This window comes from Panicum virgatum, chromosome 9N (genome assembly GCF_016808335.1).
Source record: "Panicum virgatum strain AP13 chromosome 9N, P.virgatum_v5, whole genome shotgun sequence".
In the NCBI taxonomy this organism is placed as follows: domain Eukaryota; kingdom Viridiplantae; phylum Streptophyta; class Magnoliopsida; order Poales; family Poaceae; genus Panicum; species Panicum virgatum.
Window position 1 is genome coordinate 31,843,067 of NC_053153.1, and position 26,459 is coordinate 31,869,525.

The window sequence follows — 26,459 nt, forward strand, 5'->3', positions numbered from 1 at the left end:
TGACAGTATATAAAATGAACCTTTCGTGCCAGCACTCATGAAAGCGTTCCCATTCATTACCGATCACTATAGAATCGGCATCCATACAATTACCGCCGTATGGACAACGTTAAGCATACGTTATCGAAACAACGTATTGACTGAGTACCGTCTTTGACGGGGAATTGAATTCCAATTTCGAACCATTACTCCCCATATAATCAACCGAAGTTGGTATATGGGCAGCAACTCAAGTAGGCCACTGCTTGAGCTTCAGCGTTCGGCTCGCATCACCGACGGGAAGGTCAGACTCCCTCAGCTGACTGAGTAAGCATACCTCCGCGGCGACGTGTAGTTGCAGAATTTAAATTACAGAATTTAAATACTGAAAAGTAATGTGCTGGAAGTTAGCCATACAAAATAAGCCACCTGATTATACCCATAAGATTCCCTAGGGCTTTACGTCCTAGACTTGTCCTTGGAGATCCTAAACTCTTTCAAAAACTTTAGTAGTTTTGAAGTCAAGTTTTAAATTGTTGTTTGAAAACCGAGGTTGCCATCTCTGGTAGGCTGTCTGCGAGCTCTGATGCCAGCTGTGGCGGAACCACCCAAAACTACTGGGCCCGGGTGCACTGATCTTTGTTGCTAAGCAACTCTGACCCAAATTGGCACTCACCGGTAGTTCCTCGAGTGAAGCCTCGATAAAAGCCACGCTCTTCCAGGATCAGCAGACAACACTCACACGAGGGTGAGCCCAGAGATTACAACACAGAACATTTCATACATCTCAGAGTTTGCAGCGGAAAGGAAAATTTATTACAAACCATGTTCAGAGTAGCAAAGTACTACAGAAGTCCGAACTACACAAATTATTCAAGTGTTATAGTCTCAGCGGAAGCAATAAAACATCTAACGAAAGGAAGTGACGTATCGATAAAGCCCATACGAAAAGCATCACTCAGTGGGAGGGTGGTCAGCACCAGCTGAAGGGCCATCCCACTCAACAGACCAGCCCGGAGGCAAGGTACACGGCCAAGTAAGACTTGCAAACAGATCTTCGAAGTTAGTACCTGAAAAACAGTGCCACAAACAAGGCTGAGTATACTAATACTCAGCAAGACTGACCCGTCACCGGATATAACATAGTCCGATAACTAGACATGCAAGGCTTTTTGGTTTGTGGGGTTTATTTTGCCAAAAATGCCACTAAGAGTTGGTCCTTATTTTCAGATTTTATCTAGCCATCTTCTAGTTGGATTAACCATTCTAAGTTTGCATCCAACTCTACACAATTATGGTAGAGCAATCATTTAATCAACCAGCAGTATTATCATCATCATGTTCCACTTGTTACTCTGTGTGACCGAAAACATTAAGCAGTCTCATGCCGTGAGAGGCGGACGATTCTGAATCGGATTTCAACCTGGCCAGGGGAACCTAGACCACACGTATGGGAACCAAGTCACCCACACAACATTTCCCCTTTCTTTCCAGTCCGTGGATCCGGAACACCCTCCCCGACTACAGAGCCCGACGTCTCTGCACCCGTACGTCCGGACAAAAAATAAAACCTACTTCTACCAAGAGGGTGCGAGATCGTTCCACTCGCTGGTCCAATCAGGTACTTCAGCTTACCGATTACCATATTTCTCGGCATGTGGCTAGTACTTTCAAACGCTTAACGAAATGAGCCACACACCGCGACCTTAGCCATTTTGCCTACACCAGCGGGGTATCACAACTACACAACCCCGCCCGTTGTCCTTATATTTCAGCAGGAATTAAAGTCAGTAAAATTCCTATATGCTCGCGAGAGGCAGGAAACCCCTCGACTTCTACCGTACCTAATTAGCATGGCAACTAGTCGATAAAAAGATCCGGGTATCAAACATAGGTACCTAGGGATCATGCACCTAAGGTTTTCGATCAACTCCTAGAAAACGTAAATGCGCAATAAAAATTATTACAACATATACAAATAGTAAGATGAATATAAGGCGTAAAATAATGGGATTATGCACCGGGGCTTGCCTTCTTGGGCACTGTTCAAAGGTAGCCTTGGGCTCTTCCGAACATTGGTTCGGGTCTTGATTCAAGCCAGTACAACTAAGGGAGACACTCTCCGGAGTGGTAGTATTCGCGGGCACCAACTCATAATCACCGTCGAGTAGATTTACCGTTTCTATATGCATGCAGAAATGATATTGTTACAACATGATATAACATATTTCTTTCCTTCACTATAAAGTTATAGTCCAGAATAGCACGTGTTTGTTGTGGTGGTCTTAGTTAACTTTATTTTCTGGGCAATCGTTTATAGAGTAGTTCTTAATTTCACTTTACTTCATAAAAGAGCTGTGTGTTTTGATTTTTATTCTTATCATTAAAACATAGCAGACTTTCACTATTTCATAGCAACCCATTTACTCATGAGCTAGTGATGAAAAACTAAAGTAACTCAGATCAGATACTTTAGCATTTATGGTATAGTTTTCAGCATCTAACCATAAAGTAATTAACCATACAAAGCATGTAAGTAGATTACTCTAGTTGCTTCATCTTTTGGCATAGCAAGTTTGACATGGGTTCTTGTGCTACAAATTTTATCGGAGCATCTACCAAGCATCTACTCAGTACTGTAATTTTTCCAGATTTTATTCACTTATGTAGCTGAGGTAAAAAAAAGAACAAAAACAACAAGCCATTAACTAAGATTAATTCTCCAGAGAGTTGTACTAGGTATATGATACTCAAATTTTTACCAGAGCCTATTCATGAGATAAACATACTCCAGAAAAATTATCGAGCTTTATAACCACCAGATAAATTAGTTATGCATTTAACTTAACATGATTTAGCATAAATTTCTCAAGGTGCATTTAACCAGTACTGCATATGAAATGTTTATTACAGATATAACATACTCTAAACAAGATCATGTCCAAAAATCAAGATTATTTATGGTGTAGATTACTCAGAACAAAAATAGTAAATCTAACCCTAAGATGCTAAGCATGATTATTCACCACAGAAAAACTCAGTAACTGCACCTCAAAATTTTTAGACAGGAACAAAGAGCTAAAAAGAGACTTAAGAAATAAATATAGATTTTTCTGAGCATAATAACTATATATGGAGAATTAAGTTGATTAAACAAGCATAAAACATGGTATATAGTAAATGAACTCTAATAAATCTGAAATTTATGGAGTTACAAGATTTCAGTAATACATGTATTTAGTAAAAATTCCAGAGCAAGTTCATGTGCATATTTTCCAGTATTAAATCGAGAAAGCTAGCAATAGATTAGAGAATCTTGATTGTTCTAACATGATAACTGTTTTGGTTGGGTGTCATCTCTTTACTGTGATCTGAATATTCCATTAGTGATAACATATCCTAAAATAAAGGTCATTTGCTGAGTATAACTTCATGAACATGCATAAGGTGATTTTCTTATTCTTTTTCTCAGATTAAAATAAAAGCAAAATATGAACATGTGAATGTAACAAAAGTTGTAGTTCTTGTTCTAAGGATTCCAGAACATTTTAGTTTGCATTTTTCTGATTTTTATACGATTTTCTAGGCATTTTTGAAGTTTGCTGTTTTTGAGTTCATTTGTAACTTTTCATTTGGACCCCTGGAAGTTTTGGTTCTTTTAACTTGGGGTCCCCGGCGGAAATCACAGAACAGAGCAAGGAAGGGTGCGGCGTTTCCCGGCGAGGAGGTTGGCCGGCGGCGAGGGGAAAGTGGGGGAAAATGGAGAGGGGCTCAAGTGCTACCTTTGGGTGGCCGTGGCTCGTCGGGAGAGGGTCGGAGGAGGCGGGTCCGCGGAGAGGGGCGGCCGGCGGTGGGTCTGCTCGCCGGCGTCCATGCTCCGGTGACGGAATGAGGGAAAGGATGGGTCGGAGAGCTTCAGGAGGGCAATGGGGTTCCATTTCAGGGGTTGGTTTGGGGCGTGGAGGGCCGGAGAAGGGGGCTCCGCGGCGAGCTGCGGCTCGCCGGAGTTACTGAACGCAGCGGCGGCGGTTTCTGAGCGCGAGGAGGGTCGTGTTGGCCTTTTATAGGCAAGGGAGGAGGGGGAGGTCGAGCTGGGGGCGAATTTGCCGGGGAGGACGGTGCTGGGGGAGGCGCGCACGGCCGTGGCAGCTCGGCCGGCCATGGTGGTCGCCGTGGCGAGCACATGAAGGGTGGGGGGCGCGTGGCGAGCTCTTGTGGCGCCAGGGAAGGTGGTTTGGGGCAATACCAGGGGTGCACGAGGTGGTCTGGGCCTGGGGCTCGGCACCTGTCCGCCCAGGTGGCCGGCGCCGGCGTACGGCGTCGCCAGTGGACGGGGTGCAGGGAGGCGGGAGGTTGAAGAACCGGCCAGTGGCAATCTCGTAAATAAACCGAAGTTCCAAAATCAGTTCTGTAATTTCAAATTTTCTCCCTCTTCTTGGCTCCAAATGAAAAAGTGTTGAATACCACTTTTGCTCAGTTTTTCGAGATCTACAACTTTCGTGTTATGCACTTTTTCATTAGAGCAATGTTTTGAGAGTTATTTAATTATTTCCAAAAACTGTCATTTAAGGTACTTATCATTTCATGTGAATTTTGGCACTTTTACTCCTAGGCTTCAACTAGGTTTTTGTTTATCATGACATGGTGAATATGTCTATTCATTTTCATAGGCTTCCTTGCATTGGTTTGAAGTTATTTTAACTTCCTTAACACTAGAAATAGAACTCTTGTTTATTTGATTTGTTTAAATTAGTAGCTCTTCTCAAATCAAAGAATGGTTCCATTGATCTTTGCATTTGAGGGCTTTCCAGTTTGGGTTTGATTTGCATAGCAAGTTTATAGCTCATTATGAAAAGTGTATTTTATTGCCTTATTTACCACACATGTCAAGTCAAGTTAAAAAGGCTACCAATTATTATTTTTCAAGCACATTGCACTCAAACACATGCACTCATACATTTACACACAAGTTTGGAAGAACTAGACATAGGGTTCTTATTTAAGTTTTCTTAGCTCATTTGGGTGTGAAGTTATGTTAATTGCCTGGTTTTGGTTAAACTGACACCAGAGGTGTCACACGTTCGATCGAGATCAGACGGTCCAGATGCGGTTTGACCGCCTGCGTACCAGTCAGCGCACGTCACATTTGCTTAAGAGCCCCCCAGCTATCACAGAATTGAGCCGCAGTCCGAGTTAGTTCAAAAGAAAATGCAGTTAGGCCCCGTTTTTTACCAAAACCCCCTGACCTTCCTGGTTTTAGCGCCCGCAGTCCAGGGACTTCGGTTTTGCTTGTTAGCCCTTAGATTTAACGGTTAATTATGTTTAGGCCCTCGGTTTTTGCAGAAAACCCCCTGGAACTTAGTTTTTCTCGCAGATAAGCCCCTAGAACTTGTTTTTAGCCTAGAATATGCGTTTTAGCTCCGTTTTAGGCGTTCTTTATGTCCACACGATCATTGTAACGTGTAGAATAGTTTTAGACTAGTTTAGTGTGCTGTTTTTATGTATTGATGTACTGTTTCTTAGCTTTTGTTAGTGTTTGCTTGTATGCTTATTGTTGTGCCTCGTTTTAGCCATGTGTTCGTGAGTAGACGTTGAGCTACCGGAGGAGCCCCAGTACCAGTACCCGGAGCAGCCGTCTTCCGACCAGTTTGAGCAGCAGCAGGAGCAGTACGAGGAAGGCAAGTATAACATGAACAACCTATCACTTTTAAATACATTTTCATACTGCATTTAATATTGTATGCCTATAAGGATTTCCTAGCCACTTTATATCCTTTATATATATCCTTTGGGGTTGCATTTTGGTTAGTTGTGCTAGGTGCCGCGCTATAACACATAATGGTCCTTTTTAATTAATTTGATTAATGGTATATGCAACTTAATTCTGAGAGTGGCACTCTGTATGGCTTGAGTGGCTCACTTCTCGTTAAAATTGGTTTTGTTAGAAACATGGTTTAGGGGGCCGGCACGGTGCTTACTGCCTAGTTGGCCACTCTCCATAAGGACCGGTTCATATAGCGACAACCTGGGACAACAGCGCTACCACAAGACTGGAATGGGATGGTCTTGACTTACTAATTAGGTCTTTTTGGTTTGGAGTAACTTACCTGCGGGGCAAAGGGTGGTAAGCTTCAATGGTCCCTGCTCCTACGGCTGGTCTGTGCTTGGTTTGCGCACCTGTGCTTGTACCCCCGTGTAACACCCGGTTTATAAAAGAACATAAACCGAGCAATTATATACGTGCCAGGATCAAGTCACACGTATATACAACAGAATGAACAGTATATCACAGCACATATCACGAATAAGACATAATAAATCGAAATACGAATGTTATTTATTACATTAATGACAAAAATGTCTGATACAGCGGAAGCGAAGTACAAAATACGATAAAGACTCTCCGAAGCTGATGCAGGGCGCCACAGGGACGTCGACTGGGAGACGAACACCTAGAAGTCCTCGTAGTCCTGGTAGCGCTGGACGAACTCCCTCGTGTCGGCAGGAACTGAGCAGCAGTAGCGTAGCCAGGAGGAAAAAAATAGAGAAGAGGCAAGGGTGAGTACACAACTTGGCTCTAAAGTATAACACAAACTATGAGGCTCTAAAGTTGGCTGACTCAACTGCATTAGCTTTTAATCTTGGCAAAATTTTATTAAAGCTATTTACTACAAGTTGATGAATTACCATTAACCCAGTTACATAGTAATTAGTCAAATTTAATCATGATACTACGGAGAACCATACCAAAACCAAGCCACCAAGGTAACCCCGAGAGGCACCCCCTCGTCGGAAGGGGCTAACCCCACTAATCAAAAGGAGGATCTGGGCCGCTCATGACCGTGAGCACGGCTAGTATACCAGTTTTACACTCTGCAGAGGTTGCACATCTTTACCCACAAGTCGTGAGCTACGCCAGTTGTTCATCACACTTCCTTAGGTGAGATGACTAGCAAACTCACTACGAGGCCATTACAAAGGACACATTGGTAAGGTGTAACCGCTAAGGAATCAGGCTCCGCAACGATGGTAACCACCTCGAGGGGGTACAAGACACACAGACCAGCCTCGTAGCCTGGCCACCATTGAAGCTCACCACCCCCCATGCCCCGTTAGTAAGTTACTCCCGAACCAAAATGTCCTAATTAGTAAGCCAAGACCGTCCCATTCCAGTCTTGTGGTAGCGCTGTTGTCCCAGGTTGTCGCTCTATGAACCGGTCCTTATGGAGAGTGGCCAACCAAGCACTAAGCACCGTGCTGGCCCCCTAAACCATGTTTCTAACAAAACCAATTTTAACGAGAAGTGAGCCACTCAAGCCACACAGAGTGCCACTCTCAGAATTAAATTCAAGTAAACCATTAATCAATTTAATTAAAAAGGACCAGAATATGTTGTAGCGCAGCAACCTAGCACAACTAACCAAAAATGCAACCCAAAGGTATATATAAAGGATATAAAGTGGCTAGGAAAATCCTTATAGGCATACAGTATTAAAATGCAGTATGAAATTGTATTTAAAGGTGATAGGTTGTTCATGTTATACTTGCCTTCCTCGTACTGCTCCTGCTGCTGCTCAAAGTGCTCCGAAGACGGCTGCTCCGGGTACTGGTACTGGGGCTCCTCAGATGGATCAACGTCTACTCACGAACACATGGCCAAAACAAGGCACAACAATAAGCATACAAGCAAACACTAACAAAAACTAAGAAACAGTACATCAATACATAAAAACAGCACACTAAACTAGTCTAAAGCTATTCTACACGTTACAACGATCGCGTGGACATAAAGAACGCTAAAAACGGAGCTAAAACGCATATTCTAGGCCAAAAACAAGTTCTAGGGGCTTATTTGTAAGAAAACTGAAGTTCCAGGGTGTTTTCTGCTAAAACCGAGGACTAAAACATAATTAAACCTTAGTTCTAGGGTCTAACTCACAAAAGAACAAGGGCTGGACGGCGGGTTCAAAATCTAGAAAGCTCAGGGGTCTAGGTGAATAAAACAGGACCGGTTTGTAAATACTTTTGAACAGGCTGGGACGGCAGGTTAAATAGGGAAAAGCCGAGGGTCTCTTTAGAAAAAGAGCCAGGCCGAACCGGTATGCTTGGATCCAGACCATTGGATCAAGATCTAGCGGGTCAGGATGGCTCGGGTTTACATCTAATCTGGCGCGTTGATCCAAGATCTGGCGGTCCAGGGCAAAGGGGCGCGGGGGCGGCGGCGCAATCCGCCGGAGCAGAGCTCCGCGGCGGCGAGCTCGCCGGAGCTGGCCGTTCGGCCGCTACATGGGCTCGTTTGGGTCGAGGTCTGGTGCAAAAGGACGAGCTCGGCATGGGTAGTCCTCTGGGGTACCTAGGGAGGTGGTGCGGGATTGGGAACATGGCCCTCGACGGCGAGGGCGGTTCGGCGGCACACCGGCGAGAAATCTCGCACGGGGCAGGGACAGACCGAGGGAAAAGAAGGCACGGGGAGATTCGTTACCACGGCGTGAAGCTCTAGGACCACTTGGCTGGGGAAGTGAGGCGACGGAGGGCCGGAGCGGGCGCGGCGGAGCTCCGAGTTTGGCGAGGATATGGCGGCGCTCGTGGAGAAGGTCGACGCAGGGGGTCTCCCGGCTTTTGATCTTCACGAGCGGGGTCTGCGTCGAGCTGTGAAGCCAAGGAGATGATCAGCGTGGCAGGAGGGACACTGGCGGCGTGGAAACTCGACGAGGGGCTCACCGTGGCGGAGATCCGACGTCAGGGCGGCGCTAGACTAAGGTTTGTGGGATATGGCGACTGCGGTGTGGTGTCGTGGGGCGCAGAGGGAAGGTTGGGTGTTTAAAGGAAACGATCCGGGGTCCTAGGCATGCGTGCCACGACCGGAAAGCGAGCGAGATACGCGGCCGGGATTGGCGCTGCGCGGGGATAGCGGATCGCTCCAACCGCTGGGCTTGATCCGGTCCTAGGGAAGGGCTTCTAGAAGGAGGAGGGGCTCTGGATGGCCGGCCAGTTGGCCTAGGGCGCGCGCGCACGGCGGAGCGGGACCACGGGCAGCGAGGAAACACGGCGAGCGCGGAACAGGGGAGCTCGGCCCGGGGAAGGAGATGGCCCTGACGTGTGGGTCCGGGCGGTCAGTGGGAGGGGTGTGTTTGCGGGCTGAGCGTGGGCAACGCGCTGGGGCGAGCAGGCCGAGTGGGGGGAAGGTTGGGCCGCGGAGAAGAGAGGGAGTGGCTGGGCCGTGAGTGGGCTTGGGGAGGGAAGAGAAGAGTGGGCTGTTGGGGTTCTTGGGCCGGGTCTGATTGGCTTGTTGGGTTTGGATTCTTTTTCTAATTTCTTTCCTCTTTTATAATTCTACTTCAAACAAAGTTTGAATTCAAATACAAATTTGAATTCAAACCACACTCAAATAAAAGCATGCACCAGCATGAATGCAACACAAATTTTTAAACTTAGTCAAATTTTAATTACTTAAGGAACAAGATTTAGATTAAATGCAAGCTAAGCAAAATAAATCCTTAGAAAATTAAATAAATCAATTAAATTTATTAATAAATGCTGAAATTTAAATCAGGGTGTTACATACTCCGGTGCTAGACTGGCAGAGTTGTACATCTCTCGGATTGTCTGCTTACATGGTGTGCCCAAGAAGATCATATCTGACAGAGGGTCTCAGTTCACTTCTCGGTTCTGGGAGCAGCTCCATGACTCATTGGATACGAAGCTGCGTTTCAGTACGGCTTATCACCCTCAGACAGATGGGCAGACAGAGAGAACCAACCAAGTGTTGGAGGATATGCTGAGAGCTTGTGCTATTCAGTACGGTACTAGTTGGGATAAGTGCCTGTCATTTGCTGAGTTCTCATATAACAACAGCTATCAGGCCAGTCTGAAGATGTCTCCCTTTGAGGCATTATATGGCAGAAAGTGCAGGACTCCTCTCTATTGGGATCAGATTGGTGAGAAGCAGCTCTTCGGTCCTGAGATCATAGATGATGCAGAGCAGATGGTTCAGGCTGTGCGAGAAAATCTGAGGATTGCACAGAGCAGACAGAAGAGCTATGCTGATGGCAAACGGAGAGATCTGACCTTCAGTGTCGGTGATTATGTGTATCTGAAGGTGTCTCCGATGAGAGGAATCCGCAGATTCAATGTCAAGGGGAAGTTAGCACCTCGGTATGTTGGTCCATTCAAGGTGCTAGAGCGGAAAGGCGAAGTTGCTTATCGCCTGGAGTTACCTCTCAGCCTCTCGGGAGTTCACGATGTCTTCCATATATCTCAGCTGAAGAGGTGTTTGCGAGTACCCGAGGAGCAGGCACCACTGGATGGAGTAGATGTGCAGGAAGATCTGACTTATACTGAGCATCCGGTGAAGATTTTGGAGACATCAAAGAGGGTTACTCGGAACAAGCGCATCAAGATGTGCAGAGTTCAGTGGAGTCATCACAGTGAAGCTGAGGCTACATGGGAGCGAGAAGATGAGTTGAAGAAGACATATCCAGATCTCTTTGCTAGCCAACCCAGCTAAATCTCGGGGACGAGATTTCTTTAAGGGGGTAGGGTATGTAACACCCTGATTTAAATTTCAGCATTTATTAATAAATTTAATTGATTTATTTAATTTTCTAAGGATTTATTTTGCTTAGCTTGCATTTAATCTAAATCTTGTTCCTTAAGTAATTAAAATTTGACTAAGTTTAAAAATTTGTGTTGCATTCATGCTGGTGCATGCTTTTATTTGAGTGTGGTTTGAATTCAAATTTGTATTTGAATTCAAACTTTGTTTGAAGTAGAATTATAAAAGAGGAAAGAAATTAGAAAAAGAATCCAAACCCAACAAGCCAATCAGACCCGGTCCAAGAACCCCAACAGCCCACTCTTCCCTTCCCTCCCCGAGCCCACTCGCGGCCCAGCCACTCCCTCTCTTCTCCGCGGCCCAACCTTCCCCCCACTCGGCCTGCTCGCCCCAGCGCGTTGCCCACGCTCAGCCCGCAAACACGCCCCCCCACTGACCGCCCGGACCCACACGTCAGGGCCATCTCCTTCCCCAGGCCGAGCTCCCCTGTTCCGCGCTCGCCGTGTTTCCTCGCTGCCCGTGGCCCCGCTCCGCCGTGCGCGCGCGCCCTAGGCCCACTGGCCGGCCATCCAGAGCCCCTCCTCCTTCTCGAAGCCCCTCCCTAGGACCGGATCAAGCCCAGCGGTTGGAGCGATCCGCTATCCCCGCGCAGCGCCAATCCCGGCCGCGTATCTCGCTCGCTTTCCGGTCGTGGCACGCACGCCTAGGACCCCGGATCGTTTCCTTTAAACACCCAACCTTCCCTCTGCGCCCCACGACACCACACCGCAGTCGCCATATCCCACAAACCTTAGTCTAGCGCCGCCCCGACGTCGGATCTCCGCCACGGTGAGCCCCTCGTCGAGTTTCCACGCCGCCAGTGTCCCTCCTGCCACGCTGATCATCTCCTTGGCTTCGCAGCTCGACGCAGACCCCGCTCGTGAAGATCAAAAGCCGGGAGACCCCCTGCGTCGACCTTCTCCACAAGCGCCGCCATATCCTCGCCAAACTCGGAGCTCCGCCGCGCCCACTCCGGCCCTCCGTCGCCTCACTTCCCCAGCCAAGTGGTCCCAGAGCTTCACGCCGCGGTAACGAATCTCCCCGTGCCTTCTTTTCCCTCGGTCTGTCCCTGCCCCGTGCGAGATTTCTCGCCGGTGTGCCGCCGAACCGCCCTCGCCGTCGAGGGCCATGTTCCTAATCCCGCACCACCTCCCTAGGTACCCCAGAGGACTACCCATGCCGAGCTCGTCCTTTTGCACCAGACCTCGACCCAAACGAGCCCATGTAGCGGCCGAACGGCCAGCTCCGGCGAGCTCGCCGCCGCGGAGCTCTGCTCCGGCGGATTGCGCCGCCGCCCCCGCGCCCCTTTGCCCTGGACCGCCAGATCTTGGATCAACGCGCCAGATTAGATGTAAACCCGAGCCATCCTGACCCGCTAGATCTTGATCCAACGGTCTGGATCCAAGCATACCGGTTTGGCCTGGCTCTTTTTCTAAAGAGACCCTCGGCTTTTCCCTATTTAACCTGCCGTCCCAGCCTGTTCAAAAGTATTTACAAACCGGTCCTGTTTTATTCACCTAGACCCCTGAGCTTTCTAGATTTTGAACCCGCCGTCCAGCCCTTGTTCTTTTGCGAGTTAGACCCTAGAACTAAGGTTTAATTATGTTTTAGTCCTCGGTTTTAGCAGAAAACACTCTGGAACTTCAGTTTTCTTACAAATAAGCCCCTAGAACTTGTTTTTGGCCTAGAATATGCGTTTTAGCTCCGTTTTTAGCGTTCTTTATGTCCACGCGATCATTGTAACGCGTAGAATAGCTTTAGACTAGTTTAGTGTGCTGTTTTTATGTATTGATGTACTGTTTCTTAGTTTTTGTTAGTGTTTGCTTGTATGCTTATTGTTGTGCCTTGTTTTGGCCATGTGTTCGTGAGTAGACGTTGATCCATCTGAGGAGCCCCAGTACCAGTACCCGGAGCAGCCGTCTTTGGAGCACTTTGAGCAGCAGCAGGAGCAGTACGAGGAAGGCAAGTATAACATGAACAACCTATCACCTTTAAATACAATTTCATACTGCATTTTAATACTGTATGCCTATAAGGATTTTCCTAGCCACTTTATATCCTTTATATATACCTTTGGGTTGCATTTTTGGTTAGTTGTGCTAGGTTGCTGTGCTACAACATATTCTGGTCCTTTTTAATTAAATTGATTAATGGTTTACTTGAATTTAATTCTGAGAGTGGCACTCTGTGTGGCTTGAGTGGCTCACTTCTCGTTAAAATTGGTTTTGTTAGAAACATTGTTTAGGGGGCCAGCACGGTGCTTAGTGCTTGGTTGGCCACTCTCCATAAGGACCGGTTCATAGAGCGACAACCTGGGACAACAGCGCTACCACAAGACTGGAATGGGACGGTCTTGGCTTACTAATTAGGACATTTTGGTTCGGGAGTAACTTACCGACGGGGCATGGGGGGTGGTGAGCTTCAATGGTGGCCAGGCTACGAGGCTGGTCTGTGTGTCTTGTACCCCCTCGAGGTGGTTACCATCGTTGCGGAGCCTGATTCCTTAGCGGTTACACCTTACCAATGTGTCCTTTGTAACGGCCTCGTAGTGAGTTTGCTAGTCATCTCACCTAAGGAAGTGTGATGAACAACTGGCGTAGCTCACGACTTGTGGGTAAAGATGTGCAACCTCTGCAGAGTGTAAAACTGGTATACTAGCCGTGCTCACGGTCATGAGCGGCCCAGATCCTCCTTTTGATTAGTGGGTTAGCCCCTTCCGACGAGGGGGTGCCTCTCGGGGTTACCTTGGTGGCTTGGTTTTGGTATGGTTCTCTGTAGTATCATGATTAAATTTGACTAATTACTATGTAACTGGGTTAATGGTAATTCATCAACTTGTAGTAAATAGCTTTAATAAAATTTTGCCAAGATTAAAAGCTAATGCAGTTGAGTCAGCCAACTTTAGAGCCTCATAGTTTGTGTTATACTTGTTGAGTACAAGTTGTGTACTCACCGTTGCCTCTTCTCTATTTTTTTCCTCCTGGCTACGCTACTGCTGCTCAGTTCCTGCCGACACGAGGGAGTTCGTCCAGCGCTACCAGGACTACGAGGACTTCTAGGTGTTCGTCTCCCAGTCGACGTCCCTGTGGTGCCCTGCATCAGCTTCGGAGAGTCTTTATCATATTTTGTTCTTCGCTTCCGCTGTATCAGACATTTTTGTCATTAATGTAATAAATAACATTCGTATTTCGATTTATTATGTCTTATTAGTGATATGTGCTGTGATATACTGTTCATTCTGTTGTATATACGTGTGACTTGATCCTGGCACGTATATGATTGCTCGGTTTATGTTCTTTTATAAACCAGGTGTTACACCCCGTGAGGTGGGCCCCATCGTTGCCGATCCAACTCTTCGCGGTTATGCCTTACCAACGAGATTCTTTGTAACGGCCTCGTAGTGAGTTTGCTCGTCATCTCACCTAAGGAAGTGTGATGAACAACTGGCGTAGCTCACGACTTGTGGGTAAAGATGTGCAACCTCTGCAGAGTGTAAAACTGGTATACTAGCCGTGCTCACGGTCATGAGCGGCCCAGATCCTCCTTTTGATTAGTGGGGTTATCTTCCTTCGACGAGGCAGGTTTCCCTGGGCGGCTTGGTTTCGGTTTGGTTCTCAGTAGTAACATGTTTAATCTTGATTAATTACTATGTAACTGGGTTTATGATAATTCATCAACTTGTAGTAATTAGCTTTAATAAAATTTTGCCAAGTCTTAAAAGCTAATACAGTCAGTCAGCCAACCTTAGAGCCTCATAGTTTGTGTTATACTTGTTGAGTACAAGTTGTGTACTCACTCTTGCCTCTTCTCTACTTTTTCCTCTTGGACATTCTACTGCTGCTCAGTTCCTGCCGACGCGAGGGAGTTCGCTCAGCGCTACCAGGACTACGAGGACTTCTAGGCGTTCGTCTCCCAGTCGACGTCCCTGTGGCGCCCTGCTCAGCTTCGTAGAGTTTTTATCGTATTTGTACTTTCCTTCCGCTGTATCAGACATTTTTGTCATTAATGTAATAAATAACATTCGTATTCGCTTTATTATATCTTTTTACATGATATGTGCTGTGATATATTATTCATTCTGTTGTATATACGTGTGACTTGATCGTGGCACGTATATGATTGCTCGGTTTATGTCTTTTTATAAACCGGGTGTTACATTCATAGAGGGGGTGATAATTTGAAGTGGTTCAGGAAATAACTCTCCCTCTTCTACCCACTCACTACTCATGACAGCGGTTAGGTCCCTAACCATCTCTTTAAGGAAAGCCTTATCGAGAGGTCTGGTAGGACCAACTGGAACTGGGGGTCTTTTCTGGTAAAGGTAATTCAAGGTATTTCTGTAATCTTCAAATAAATCATCCTCAACTGAAGGTTGAATTTCTTCGTCCTCCAGTTTTCCTGGTCTGGGGGAAGGCTCGGTGGTTGAGTCTGGGTTGTTCAAAGGTGAAGATGCTAACTCAATCAGTGGGACTTCCTTGCAGCTTGAAGGTTCTACCAACGGCAGGGTTTCGGTGAAGGAGGTGTTTTCCAGAATACGATCTAGAAGGGCCTCTCCTTCGGAAGTGGTTTTGCACATGAACGCCCCTCTGGTAGTGATATCAAGCTGCTGGGCAGACTCCTTGCTAAGCCCTACCCAGAAGTGTTGAAGTGTAACACCTGGTTTATAAAAGGACATATACCGAGCAATCATATATGTGCCAGGATTAAGTCACACGTATATACAATAGAATGAACAATATATCACAGTACATATCACGTAAAAAGATATAATAAAACAATTACGAATGTTATTTATTAATGACAAAATGTCTGATACAGCGGAAGCGTAAAATACATATACGAAGAAACTCTCGGAAGTAGGGCGCCACAGGGACTTCGACTGGGAGACGAACGCCTAGAAGTCCTCGTACTCCTGGTAGCTCTGGATGAACTCCCTCGCGTCGGCAGGAACTGAGCAGCAGTAGAGTGTCCCCAAAAGAACAAGAGGAAAAAGTGTAGAGGAGGCAAGGGTGAGTACACAACTCGTACTCAACAAGTATAACACAAACTATGAGGCTCTAAGGTTGGCTGACTCAACTGCATTAGCTTTTACTCTTGGCAAAATTTTATTAAAGCTATTTACTACAAGTTGATGAATTACCATAAACCCAGTTACATAGTAATTAATCAAAATTAATCATGTTACTACTGAGAACCATACCAAACCAAGCCACCCGGGGAAACCCTCCTAACCAAGGAAGATAACCCCACTAATCAAAAGGAGGATCTGGGCCGCTCATGACCGTGAGCACGGCTAGTATACCAGTTTTACACTCTGCAGAGGTTGCACATCTTTACCCACAAGTCGTGAGCTACGCTAGTTGTTCATCACACTTCCTTAGGTGAGATGACTAGCAAACTCACTACGAGGCCGTTACAAAGGATCACGTTGGTAAGGTGTAACCGCTAAGGATTCAGGCTCCGCAATGATGGGGCCCACCTCGAGGGGGTACACAGACCAAGCCTCGTAGCGTAGGGACCATTGAAGCTCACCACCCCTCCTGCCCCGTCGGTAAGTTACTCCCGAACCAAAATGACCTAATTAGTAAGCCAAGACCGTCCCATTCCAGTCTTGTGGTAGCGCGGTTGTCCCAGGTTGTCGCTCTAATGATGTACAGTCCTTATGGAGAGTAGCTAGCACATAACACAGTGCGAGCCCCCTAAACCAAGTTTCAAGAAAAACTAATTTTAACGAGACGTGAGCCACTCAAACGGGCCACTCCCAGAATTAAGTTGCATATACCATTAATCAAATTAATTAAAAGGATCAAGTGTGTTATAGCGCAGCAAACTAGCACAACTAACCAAAATGCAACCCAAGGGATATATATAAAGGATATAAAGTGGCTAGGAAAGTCCTTATAGGCATACAGTATTAAAATGCAGTATGAAAATGTATTTAAAAGTGATAGGTGGTGTTCATGTTATACTTGCCTTCCTCAAAGTTCTACTGCTGCTCAAACTGCTCTGAAGATGGCTCCTGGTACTGTTACTGGGTCTCCTCCGGTAGCTCAACGTCTACTCACGAACAATACATGAACAAAAACATAAACATGCAAACAATAGCAAAAACTAAGAAACAGTACAACAGTACATGAAAACAGCAAACAAAACTATGCTAGAACTATTCTACGCGTTACAACGATCGTGTGGACATAAAGAACACCTAAATCGGAGCTAGAACATGAAAACTACGCTTAAAACAAGATCTAGGGGCTTAACTGTAAGAAAAACAGACTTTCCAGGGGTTTTCTGCAAAAACCAGGGACCTAAACATAATTAACGGGTAGATCTAGGGTCTAACTCGTAAAAAGGCAAGGGCTGGATGGCGGGTTCGATTTCTAAGAAGTTCAGGGGAGTCCATGCAAAGTAATGGGCCTAACTGGAAATAGTTTCGAACACAGTTGGACTGCGGGTTGAATATGAAGAAAGGCAGGGGTTCTTTAGCATATCAACCAGGCTGAAGCGGTACGCGCGAAATAGGACCGTCAGATCTAGATCTTGTGGCTAGGATTTGATGGGGATTTGATATAATCTTGCGCGTTCGTTCTTGATCAGACGGCTCAAGGCTAAAGCGAGCGACGGCGGCGGCGGAACGTACCGGAGCTCCCTGTTCCGCGACGGCGCCGCGCGGAGCTCGCCGGACTTCGTCGTTTCCGGCCATCCGGAGGTCAAAACAGCCGGGATTTGGGTTAGGGAGGACCTACATGGCATGCGTGATGCACTGCTGACCTAAGCGCGGCTCAGGAAGGCTCTGGTCGCCGAGCGTGACTGTGGTGGCGGCTCTGCGTGGGGACGCTCGCCCGCGTGCGGTGCTCAGGCGGTCCTGGTGCTGGGGCTAGAGCGCAAGATGAGCAGGGGGCAAGCTGGTGCTTACCGAGGGCGCGGGGCGGTCGAGGTCGTAGCGCAGACGTGCCGACGGCGAGGACTGGCGGCGGCGCTGGGCGGAGATCGCGGAGGACGTCGCTGAGGGTGCGCGCCGGGCCTGCTGATCTCCTCAGTCGATCCGTGCGGGTCCTGCGAAGGTGCTATGGGGTCAGGACGGGCCAAAGGGCTACCGGCGGTGAGAAATCGAGACGGCGGCCGAGCTCACCTGAGTCGGATCTCGGTCAAATTACGGCGAGGACGCGGCTCGGATCGGGGCAATCGGGCTCAGGGTGAAGCCTGGGCTCGGGGCGGAGCTCTGGAGGGGCTTGGCAGGAGCGGTCGCGCGGCAGGGAGACGTGGCCACGACGGTGTGGAGCTTCTGCACGGCGGAGCTAGGCGGGGGTACAGCGTGGTTCGGCTCTGGCTGCGCAGGTAGGGGAAAAGTGAGGCGCAGGGAAGGCTCACGGGGCCAATTAAAGGAGGAGGCCGTGATCCTTGGCGCAGGACGATGGCAGGCGAGCCCCGGTGATCTCGGCGGGATTCTGCGCGGGGAAAGCAGATCGCGGGCAACGGATTGCGCGATCCCGGGCTCTGGCTGCTGCTTCTAGAAGGCTGGAGCATGCTCGGGTGGCTGGCCGGTGGGGCTACGAGTTTGGGGTGGTCCACAGGGCAGCGGGATGAGCGAGCGGGCCGGAGCAGAGAGCACTCAGCGCGGGGAAAAAGGAAGGAAAGGTTGAAGAAGGGGCGCTGACGGGTGGGGCCGTGGTGTCAGTGGCGGAAGACGCGTGGCGCGGGCGGTTGCTGGCTATTGGGCCCGCTCGGTGTGAAAGGAGACGGTGCTGGCGTGCGGGTGGAAGCGGGCCACGTGCGTGCGGGCCACGTGCGTGCGGGCCACGTGCGTGCGGGTTGGAATGGGCCGCATGGGAGAGAGCGAGGGAGCGCGAGGCACAGCGGGGCGACGCGGGCTGTGGGAGCAGGCCGGCGCGCGGGGATGGGCCGGTGGAAAGAGGGGGTCGGCCCAGGGGAAAGAAAGGGAAGCGGGCCGTGCGCGGGCTGCTGGGCTGGATTCCTGGGTTTTGGTTTTGGGTTTCTTTTCCTTTTTCTTTTCTCTTTTCTAATTCAAACCAAGTAAACCTATTTGATTTCAAATTTGAATTTGAAATCAAACCCCACTCAATCAAATAAAATTATGCACCAGCACGAATGCTCAAACATGTTAGCCCTAAAATAAATTTTAATTACTTTATGAAGCAGAAATAAATTATAAATGCAAGGCTGAGCAAAATAAATCCTAGAAAATTAAATAAAGCCAATTAAATTTATTATTAAATGCTGAAATTTAAATTAGGGTGTTACATGAAGCAACACGTGGTCAGGGATAGACAAGTTTGGACCACCATGAGTTAGCTTGGAAAACCTGGCCCAGGCTGCTGTTGTCGGTCAAAACCCACCGGCGAGTAGTGACAGGCAACACGAGGAGCCAGGAGGCTGCCGGTGTAACACCCGGTTTATAAAAGAACATAAACCGAGCAATCATATACGTGCCAGGATCAAGTCACACGTATATACAACAGAATGAACAGTATATCTTAGCACATATCACATAAAAAGATATAATAAAGCGAATACGAATGTTATTTGTTACAATAATGACAGAATGTCTGATACAGCGGAAGCGAAGTACAAATACGGTAAAAGCTCTCCGAAACTGAAGCAGGGCGCCACAGGGACGTCGACTGGGAGACGAACACCTAGAAGTCCTCGTAGTCCTGGTAGCGCTGAGCGAACTCCCTCGCGTCGGCAGGAACTGAGCAGCAGTAGCGTAGCCAAGAGGAAAAAGTAGAGAAGAGGCAAGGGTGAGTACACAACTTGTACTCAACAAGTATAACACAAACTATGAGGCTCTAGGTTGGCTGACTCAACTGCATTAGCTTTTAAGTCTTGGCAAAATTTTGTTAAAGCTATTTACTACAAGTTGATGAATTACCATTAACCCAGTTACATAGTAATTAATCAAGTTTAATCATGTAACTACTGAGAAACCAAACTAAAACCAAGCCACCAAGGAAACCCCAAGAAGCACCTCCCTCGTCGGAAGGAGATAACTTCACTAATCAAAAGGAGGATCTGGGCCGCTCATAACCGTGAGCACGGCTAGTATACCAGTTTTACACTCTGCAGAGGTTGCACATCTTTACCCACAAGTCGTGAGCTACGCCAGTTGTTCATCACACTTCCTTAGGTGAGATGACTAGCAAACTCACTACGAGGCCGTTACAAAGGACACATTGGCAAGGTGTAACCGCTAAGGAATCAGGCTCCGCAACGATGGTAACCACCTCGAGGGGGTACAAGACACACAGACCAGTCTCGTAGCCTGGCCACCATTGAAGCTCACCACCCCCCATGCCCCGTCGGTAAGTTACTCCCGAACCAAAATGGCCTAATTAGTAAGCCAAGACCGTCCCATTCCAGTCTTGTGGTAGCGCTGTTGTCCCAGGTTGTCACTCTATGAACCGGTCCTTATGGAGAGTGGCCAACCAAGCACTAAGCACCGTGCTGGCCCCCTAAACCATGTTTCTAACAAAAGCCAATTTTAACGAGACGTGAGCCACTCAAGCCACACAGAGTGCCACTCTCAGAATTAAGTTCAAGTAAACCATTAGTCAAATTAATTAAAAAGGACCAGAGTGTGTTATAGCGCAGCAACCTAGCACAACTAACCAAAATGCAACCCAAGGGTATATTTAAAGGATATAAACTGGCTAGGAAATCCTTAAAGGCATACAGTATTAAAATGCAGTATGAAATTGTATTTAAAGATGATAGGTTGTTCATGTTATACTTGCCTTCCTCGTACTGCCCCTGCTGCTGCTCAAAGTGGTCCGAAGACGGCTGCTCCGGGTACTGGTACTGGGGCTCCTCAGATGGATCAACGTCTACTCACGAACACATGGCCAAAACAATGCACAATAATAAGCATACAAGCAAACTCTAACAAAAACTAAAGAACTGTACATCAATACATGAAAACAGCACACTAAACTAGTCTAAAACTATTCTACGCGCTACAACGATCGCGTGGATATAAAGAACGCTAAAAACGGAGCTAAAACGCGTAAACTAGGCCTACAACAAGGTTCAGGGGCTTAAATGCGATAAAAACTAAGTTTCTGGGGTTTTTCTGCAAAAACTAGGGACTTAAACATAATTAACCATTAAATCTAAGGGCTAGCGTGCAAAACTGACGGCTCAGGACTGCGGGTTCTAATCTGAGAAAAGCCAGGGGCCTAAGCAAAAAAAACAGGGCCTGGTTGGAAATTATTTTGAACTGGATGGAGCGCGGCTTGATTTCGGAAGAACACAGGGGCTATTTTGCACAAACGCCAGTGCTGACCGTTTTTGGTTTGGTTGACCTCGGGCTAGATCTATTGTGAGCCGTGGAGCTGCGATCGGATGGTCACGATGAGTCTGGGCGCGCGGGGCAGCGGCGCTGCTCGCCGGAGACGGCGTCCCCGCGGCGGTGCACGGCTGGGGATCGCCGGACCGGCCAAACTTGGCCGTCCGGGCACGAAAACGAGCGTGGCTAGGCTCTAGAGACTGCGCGCGGAACGGTCAGAACACCTAGGGCATCCGCGCGGGCCTCCGATGGGCGTGCAAGCGGCTGGGAGGCGCTGCGGCGGTGGCTATCGCCGGAGTGCGCGAGCTCGGGTGGCTAGGGTGTAATACAGCTAAAACAACCCGCAAAGCAGAGAGGGGAGGTGGGTTTGGGGCTCACCGGGGGTCGAGTCGGCCGGATTGCGCAGCGCAGAGAGCCGGCGGCGAGGTCGTGCGGCGGTCACGGGCGGCGCTCGCGGAGAAGGGTGCTGCGGGGCTCCTCCTGGCCTCTGGGTGGCACGGGTCGATGCCTGGCGTCACTGTGAAGCAGGTAGAGGGGTCAGCTGGATCCGGCGCGCCACGGCGGCGAGAAAACCGGGCGGCGGAGTCTTTACCGGCGGCGTTGAAGTTCTGCTACGGCGGAGCTAGACAGGGGCGGTGGGAATCGGGTTCTGGTGGCGCTGGAGTGCAGGGGTGGCGTGTGCAGCGTAGGGGAAGGCCGGGCTGTGTTTAAGGAGGCCGTGCCGAGATCCCGGGTGGTGCGATAAGGAAGGATGCCCGGAGAATTTGGCGGCGGGCTCGGGCGTGACCGGCGCGAGGAAAACGGGATCGCGCAACAGCTCGGCGTGATCCCGAACTTGGGTGGCGGCGCTTCTAGAAGTAAAAGGGGCAGGGGTGGCTGGCGAGTGGCCCTGCGTGGTCCGGTATGACCCACGGGGCAGCGGGGCTCGGCACGGGCGGAGCAGGGAGTCCGGCGACGATTTCGGGCGGAGGAAGGGGAAGGTCCTGCCAGCGGGCCCGGCTGGACAGAGAGACAGGGAGGGATGCGGGCGACGCGGGTGCAGCGGGCCTAGCGCGTGGGAGAGGGTGGGCCGGAGCGCTTGGGCCGGTGCGGGGAGCTAAGGGGTTGAACTGGGCTGAGCGTGAGTGAGGGATGTGGGCCGCAGGGGAGAGAGGGGGAGAGCTGCTGCGTGGGTGGGCCGCGCGGGTAGAGCGGACTGGGCCCGCGCGAGAGAGGGAGGTGGGAGAATGCTGGGCCAGAGGAAAGGGTTGGACTGGGCTGAGGTGGGTTTGGGTTTTCTTTAACCTTTTCTATTTCTATTTTCTAATTCAAACAAAGCTATTTGAATTCAAACAAAATTTGAATTCAACTCCTATGCATTCAAACAAAAATAAAACCATGCACCAGCATGAATGCAACAAAAATTTAAACCTATGATAAATTTTAATTACTTAAGAACAAAATTAAATTAAATGCCATACTAGACACAATAAACCTTAGAAATTTAAATAAAGCCAATTAAATTTATTAATAAATGCTGAAATTTAAATTAGGGTGTTACATACCCTACCCCCTTAAAGAAATCTCGTCCTCGAGATTTAGCTGGGCTGGCTAGCAAAGAGATCTGGATATGCCTTCTTTAGCTCATCTTCTCGCTCCCATGTAGCCTCAGCTTCACTGTGGTGACTCCACTGAACTCGGCACATCTTGATGCGCTTGTTCCGAGTGACCCTCTCTGATGTCTCCAGGATCTTCACCGGATGCTCAGTATAGGTCAGATCTTCCTGCACATCGACTCCATCCAGTGGTGCCTGCTCCTCGGGTACTCGCAGACACCTCTTCAGCTGAGATATATGGAAGACATCATGAACTCCTGAGAGGCTGAGAGGTAACTCCAGGCGATAAGCAACTTCGCCTTTCCGCTCCAGCACCTTGAATGGCCCCACATACCGAGGTGCTAACTTCCCTTTGACATTAAATCTGCGGATTCCTCTCATCGGAGACACCTTCAGATACACATAATCACCGACACTGAAGGTCAGATCTCTCCGTTTGCCATCAGCATAGCTCTTCTGTCTGCTCTGTGCAATCCTCAGATTTTCTCGCACAGCCTGAACCATCTGCTCTGCATCATCTATGATCTCAGGGCCAAAGAGCTGCTTTTCACCAATCTGATCCCAATAGAGAGGAGTCCTGCATTTTCTGCCATACAGTGCCTCAAAGGGAGACTTCTTCAGACTGGCCTGATAGCTGTTATTATATGAAAACTCAGCATATGACAGGCACTTATCCCAACTAGTACCGTACTGAATGGCACAAGCTCTCAGCATATCCTCCAACACTTGGTTGGTTCTCTCTGTCTGCCCATCGGTCTGAGGGTGATAAGCCGTACTGAAACGCAGCTTCGTATCCAACGAATCATGGAGCTGCTCCCAGAACCGAGAAGTGAACTGAGACCCTCTGTCAGATATGATCTTCTTGGGCACTCCATGCAAGCAGACAATCCGAGAGATGTACAACTCTGCAAGTCTAGCACCGGAGTAAGTAGTGTTCACTGGTATGAAGTGAGCAACCTTCGTCAATCGATCCACTACTACCCATATAGAGTTGTACCCTTTCTGAGTACGAGGCAATCCAACAATTAAGTCCATAGTGATCTCCTCCCATTTCCACTCTGGAATCTTCAGAGGCTGTAACAGACCTGCTGGCCTCTGATGCTCAGCCTTGACACGCTGACAGGTGTCACAAATAGCCACGTACTCTGCCACTGAACGCTTCATTCCATACCACCAGAAACGTTCCTTCAGATCGTAATACATCTTCGTGCTGCCCGGATGAATAGAGTAAGCTGTATCATGGGCCTCACTCAGAATCAACTTCCGAAGATCCTTCACATCTGGCACACAGATCCGGTTCTTGTACCACAAGGTACCCTGATCATCCTCTCTAAAATGTGGGGCCTTGCCCTTCTTGAGCAACTCACGAATCTCCTGCAGCTTCTCATCATCTTTCTGATGCTGCCTGATCTCTGACTCTAGAGTCGGTACTGCCTCAAATGCTGCACTAGAAGTATGATGCAAGAAGCCCAGACTCAACTGCTCGAACTCCTCGCATAACTCTGGAGGCATCTGGAAAGCCACGGCCATGTTGACATAACTTCTTCTGCTCAGAGCATCTGCTACAACATTGGCCTTACCCGGATGATAGTGAATCTCCAGATCATAGTCCTTGACCAACTCCAGCCATCTTCTCTGCCGCATGTTCAGCTCATTCTGCGTGAAAATATACTTGAGGCTCTTGTGATCAGTGTAGATATCACACCGCTGCCCATACAAGTAATGCCTCCAAATCTTCAGAGCATGCACAACTGCGGCTAACTCGAGATCATGAGTAGGATAATTCAGCTCATGCCGACGTAACTGTCGTGAAGCATAAGCTATCACTCTGCCCTCCTGCATCAGAACACACCCAAGACATCCTTCGAAGCATCACAATATACCGTGAATCTCTTCGTCTGGTCTGGCAGAGTCAAGACTGGCGCCGTAGTCAACCTCTTCTTCAGCTCATCAAAGGCCTTCTGACGCTCATCAGTCCATACGAAAGCCACATTCTTCTCCAGCAAAGAAGTCAAAGGCTTCGCGATCTTGGAGAAATTCCCAATGAACCTCCGATAATATCCAGCTAAGCCCAAGAAAGATCTGACTTCCTTCACTGTCTGCGGTGTCTCCCACTCTAGCACATCCTTCACCTTGCTTGGATCAACAGCAATGCCTCCCTGAGAGATAACATGACCGAGGAATGGTACCTCGTCAATCCAGAACTCGCACTTGCTGAACTTGGCATACAGCTGATGCTCTCTCAATCTCTGCAACACAAGCCTCAGATGCTCTTCATGCTCTTCTTCTGTCTTGGAGAAGATCAGAATATCATCAATGAAAATCACCACAAAGACATCCAGATAATCCATGAAGACCATGTTCATCAGATGCATGAAGTAAGCCGGGGCATTAGTCAAGCCGAAGGACATGACTGTATACTCATATAGCCCGTACTTGCAGGTGAATGCCGTCTTCGGAATATCCCCAGGACGGATCCTCAGCTGAAAATATCCCGAACGAAGATCAATCTTCGAGAATATACGAGCACCTCGAAGCAAATCGAAGAGATCCTCAATACGGGGCAGTGGATGCTTGTTCTTGATAGTGACTGCATTCAGCTCCCGATAATCCACACACATCCTCTTCGAGCCATCCTTCTTATCTACCAGCAATAATGGAAAAGCCCAAGGAGAGAAACTGCGATGGATATAGCCCTTGGCTAGCAACTCATCAATAGTTTTCTTGACCTCTTCATGCTCTATAGGTGCCATGCGGTAGGGCCGCTTTGCAATAGGAGCTGTGCCAGGCAAGAGATCAATACAAAACTCAATGGCGCGTTCGGGCGGCATACCTGGCAGATCATCCGGAAAGACATCCGGGAATTCAGACACCACGCGAATACCGTCCGTGGGTCTAGCCTCCATCTGATGAAGAAATCCCGAGGGTTCTGAAGCACTAACTGTCACCTCTTGGCCATCAGATGCTGTCAGGTGAACTGCTCGATGAGCACAATCAATTCTGACTCCCCACTTGGCAAGAGTATCCATTCCCAGAATCACATCGATACCCTTGGTGTCCAGCACCCTCAGATTAGCACTGAACATTGCCCCCCTTATGGCTACACTGACTCGGGGGCAAACAATATGGGATCTCAACTCCCCTCCCGGTGAAGAAACTAGCAGACAGTTCTTTAATGCAGTGGTAAAGAAACTATGCTCCTCAACAAATGACTTGGTGATGAAAGAATGAGTAGCACCAGTATCGAAAAGCACTGAAGCTGGATGGGAGTTGACCATGAACGTACCAATTACCACGTTGGGAGCCTCGGCCGCTGACTCGGCCGTCACGTGGTTCACTCTGCCCTGAAGTGGCGCCCTGGGCTGAGCTGGGCGCCCCTGCTGTCCCGCCTGCGCCTTCCGGGGGCAAGCGTTGGCGTAGTGCCCCGGCTGGCCGCAGTGAAAGCAGGTGCGAGGAGGTCCCTGAGCCTGCTGTCCGGTAGGAGCTGCCGGACGTGGAGCCTGCGGTGCCGGTGGAGCTGGTGGAGCAGCACGAGCCGGAGGTGCCGGTAACCTCTGGCCCTGCCCAGCCTGCTGCTGTCGAGGCGGATACTGCTGCGGTGGCCTCTGCTGGTACTGCTGAGGAGGCCGGTACTGAGGCTGGTACTGCTGGGGCTGCTGGAGTCGAGGACGAGTGTTGCTGCCGGAAGCAACGGGGACAACCTTCCTCTTCTTGTCCTCCATCTCCAGGTGCTTACGCTCAGTGTTGAGCGCACTGTCAACCAGATGGTTGAAGTCGTCGAAGCGGAGGTTGAGCAGCGCGTACTGGAGGTAGTCCTCAAGACCCTCCATGAAGTGCTCCTGCTTCTTGCGGTCATCCGCAACCTCGGCAGGGGCGTAGCGTGCCAGCTGAAGAAAGCGATCACGATACTCCGTGACCGACATAGTCCCCTGAATTCACAAAGACAGATAGATATCGGAAGATTAACTCAAGATTCATAAGGATA

The 26,459-nt window shown here is 48.7% G+C and overlaps 1 protein-coding gene across 1 annotated transcript; it reads right to left on the bottom strand.

The window, feature by feature from the left end:
• Nucleotides 1-2,121: 2,121 nt before the first annotated feature.
• Nucleotides 2,122-4,447, bottom strand: LOC120688292. The gene is made up of 2 exons (XM_039970546.1): nt 3,762-4,447; nt 2,122-2,161 (listed from the first exon to the last, which is right to left on the bottom strand). Exons 1-2 carry the CDS (start codon nt 4,139-4,141, stop codon nt 2,137-2,139), a joined length of 405 nt encoding a protein of 134 aa, XP_039826480.1. The 5' UTR covers nt 4,142-4,447; the 3' UTR covers nt 2,122-2,136.
• Between the last annotated feature and the right edge of the window lie 22,012 nt (nt 4,448-26,459).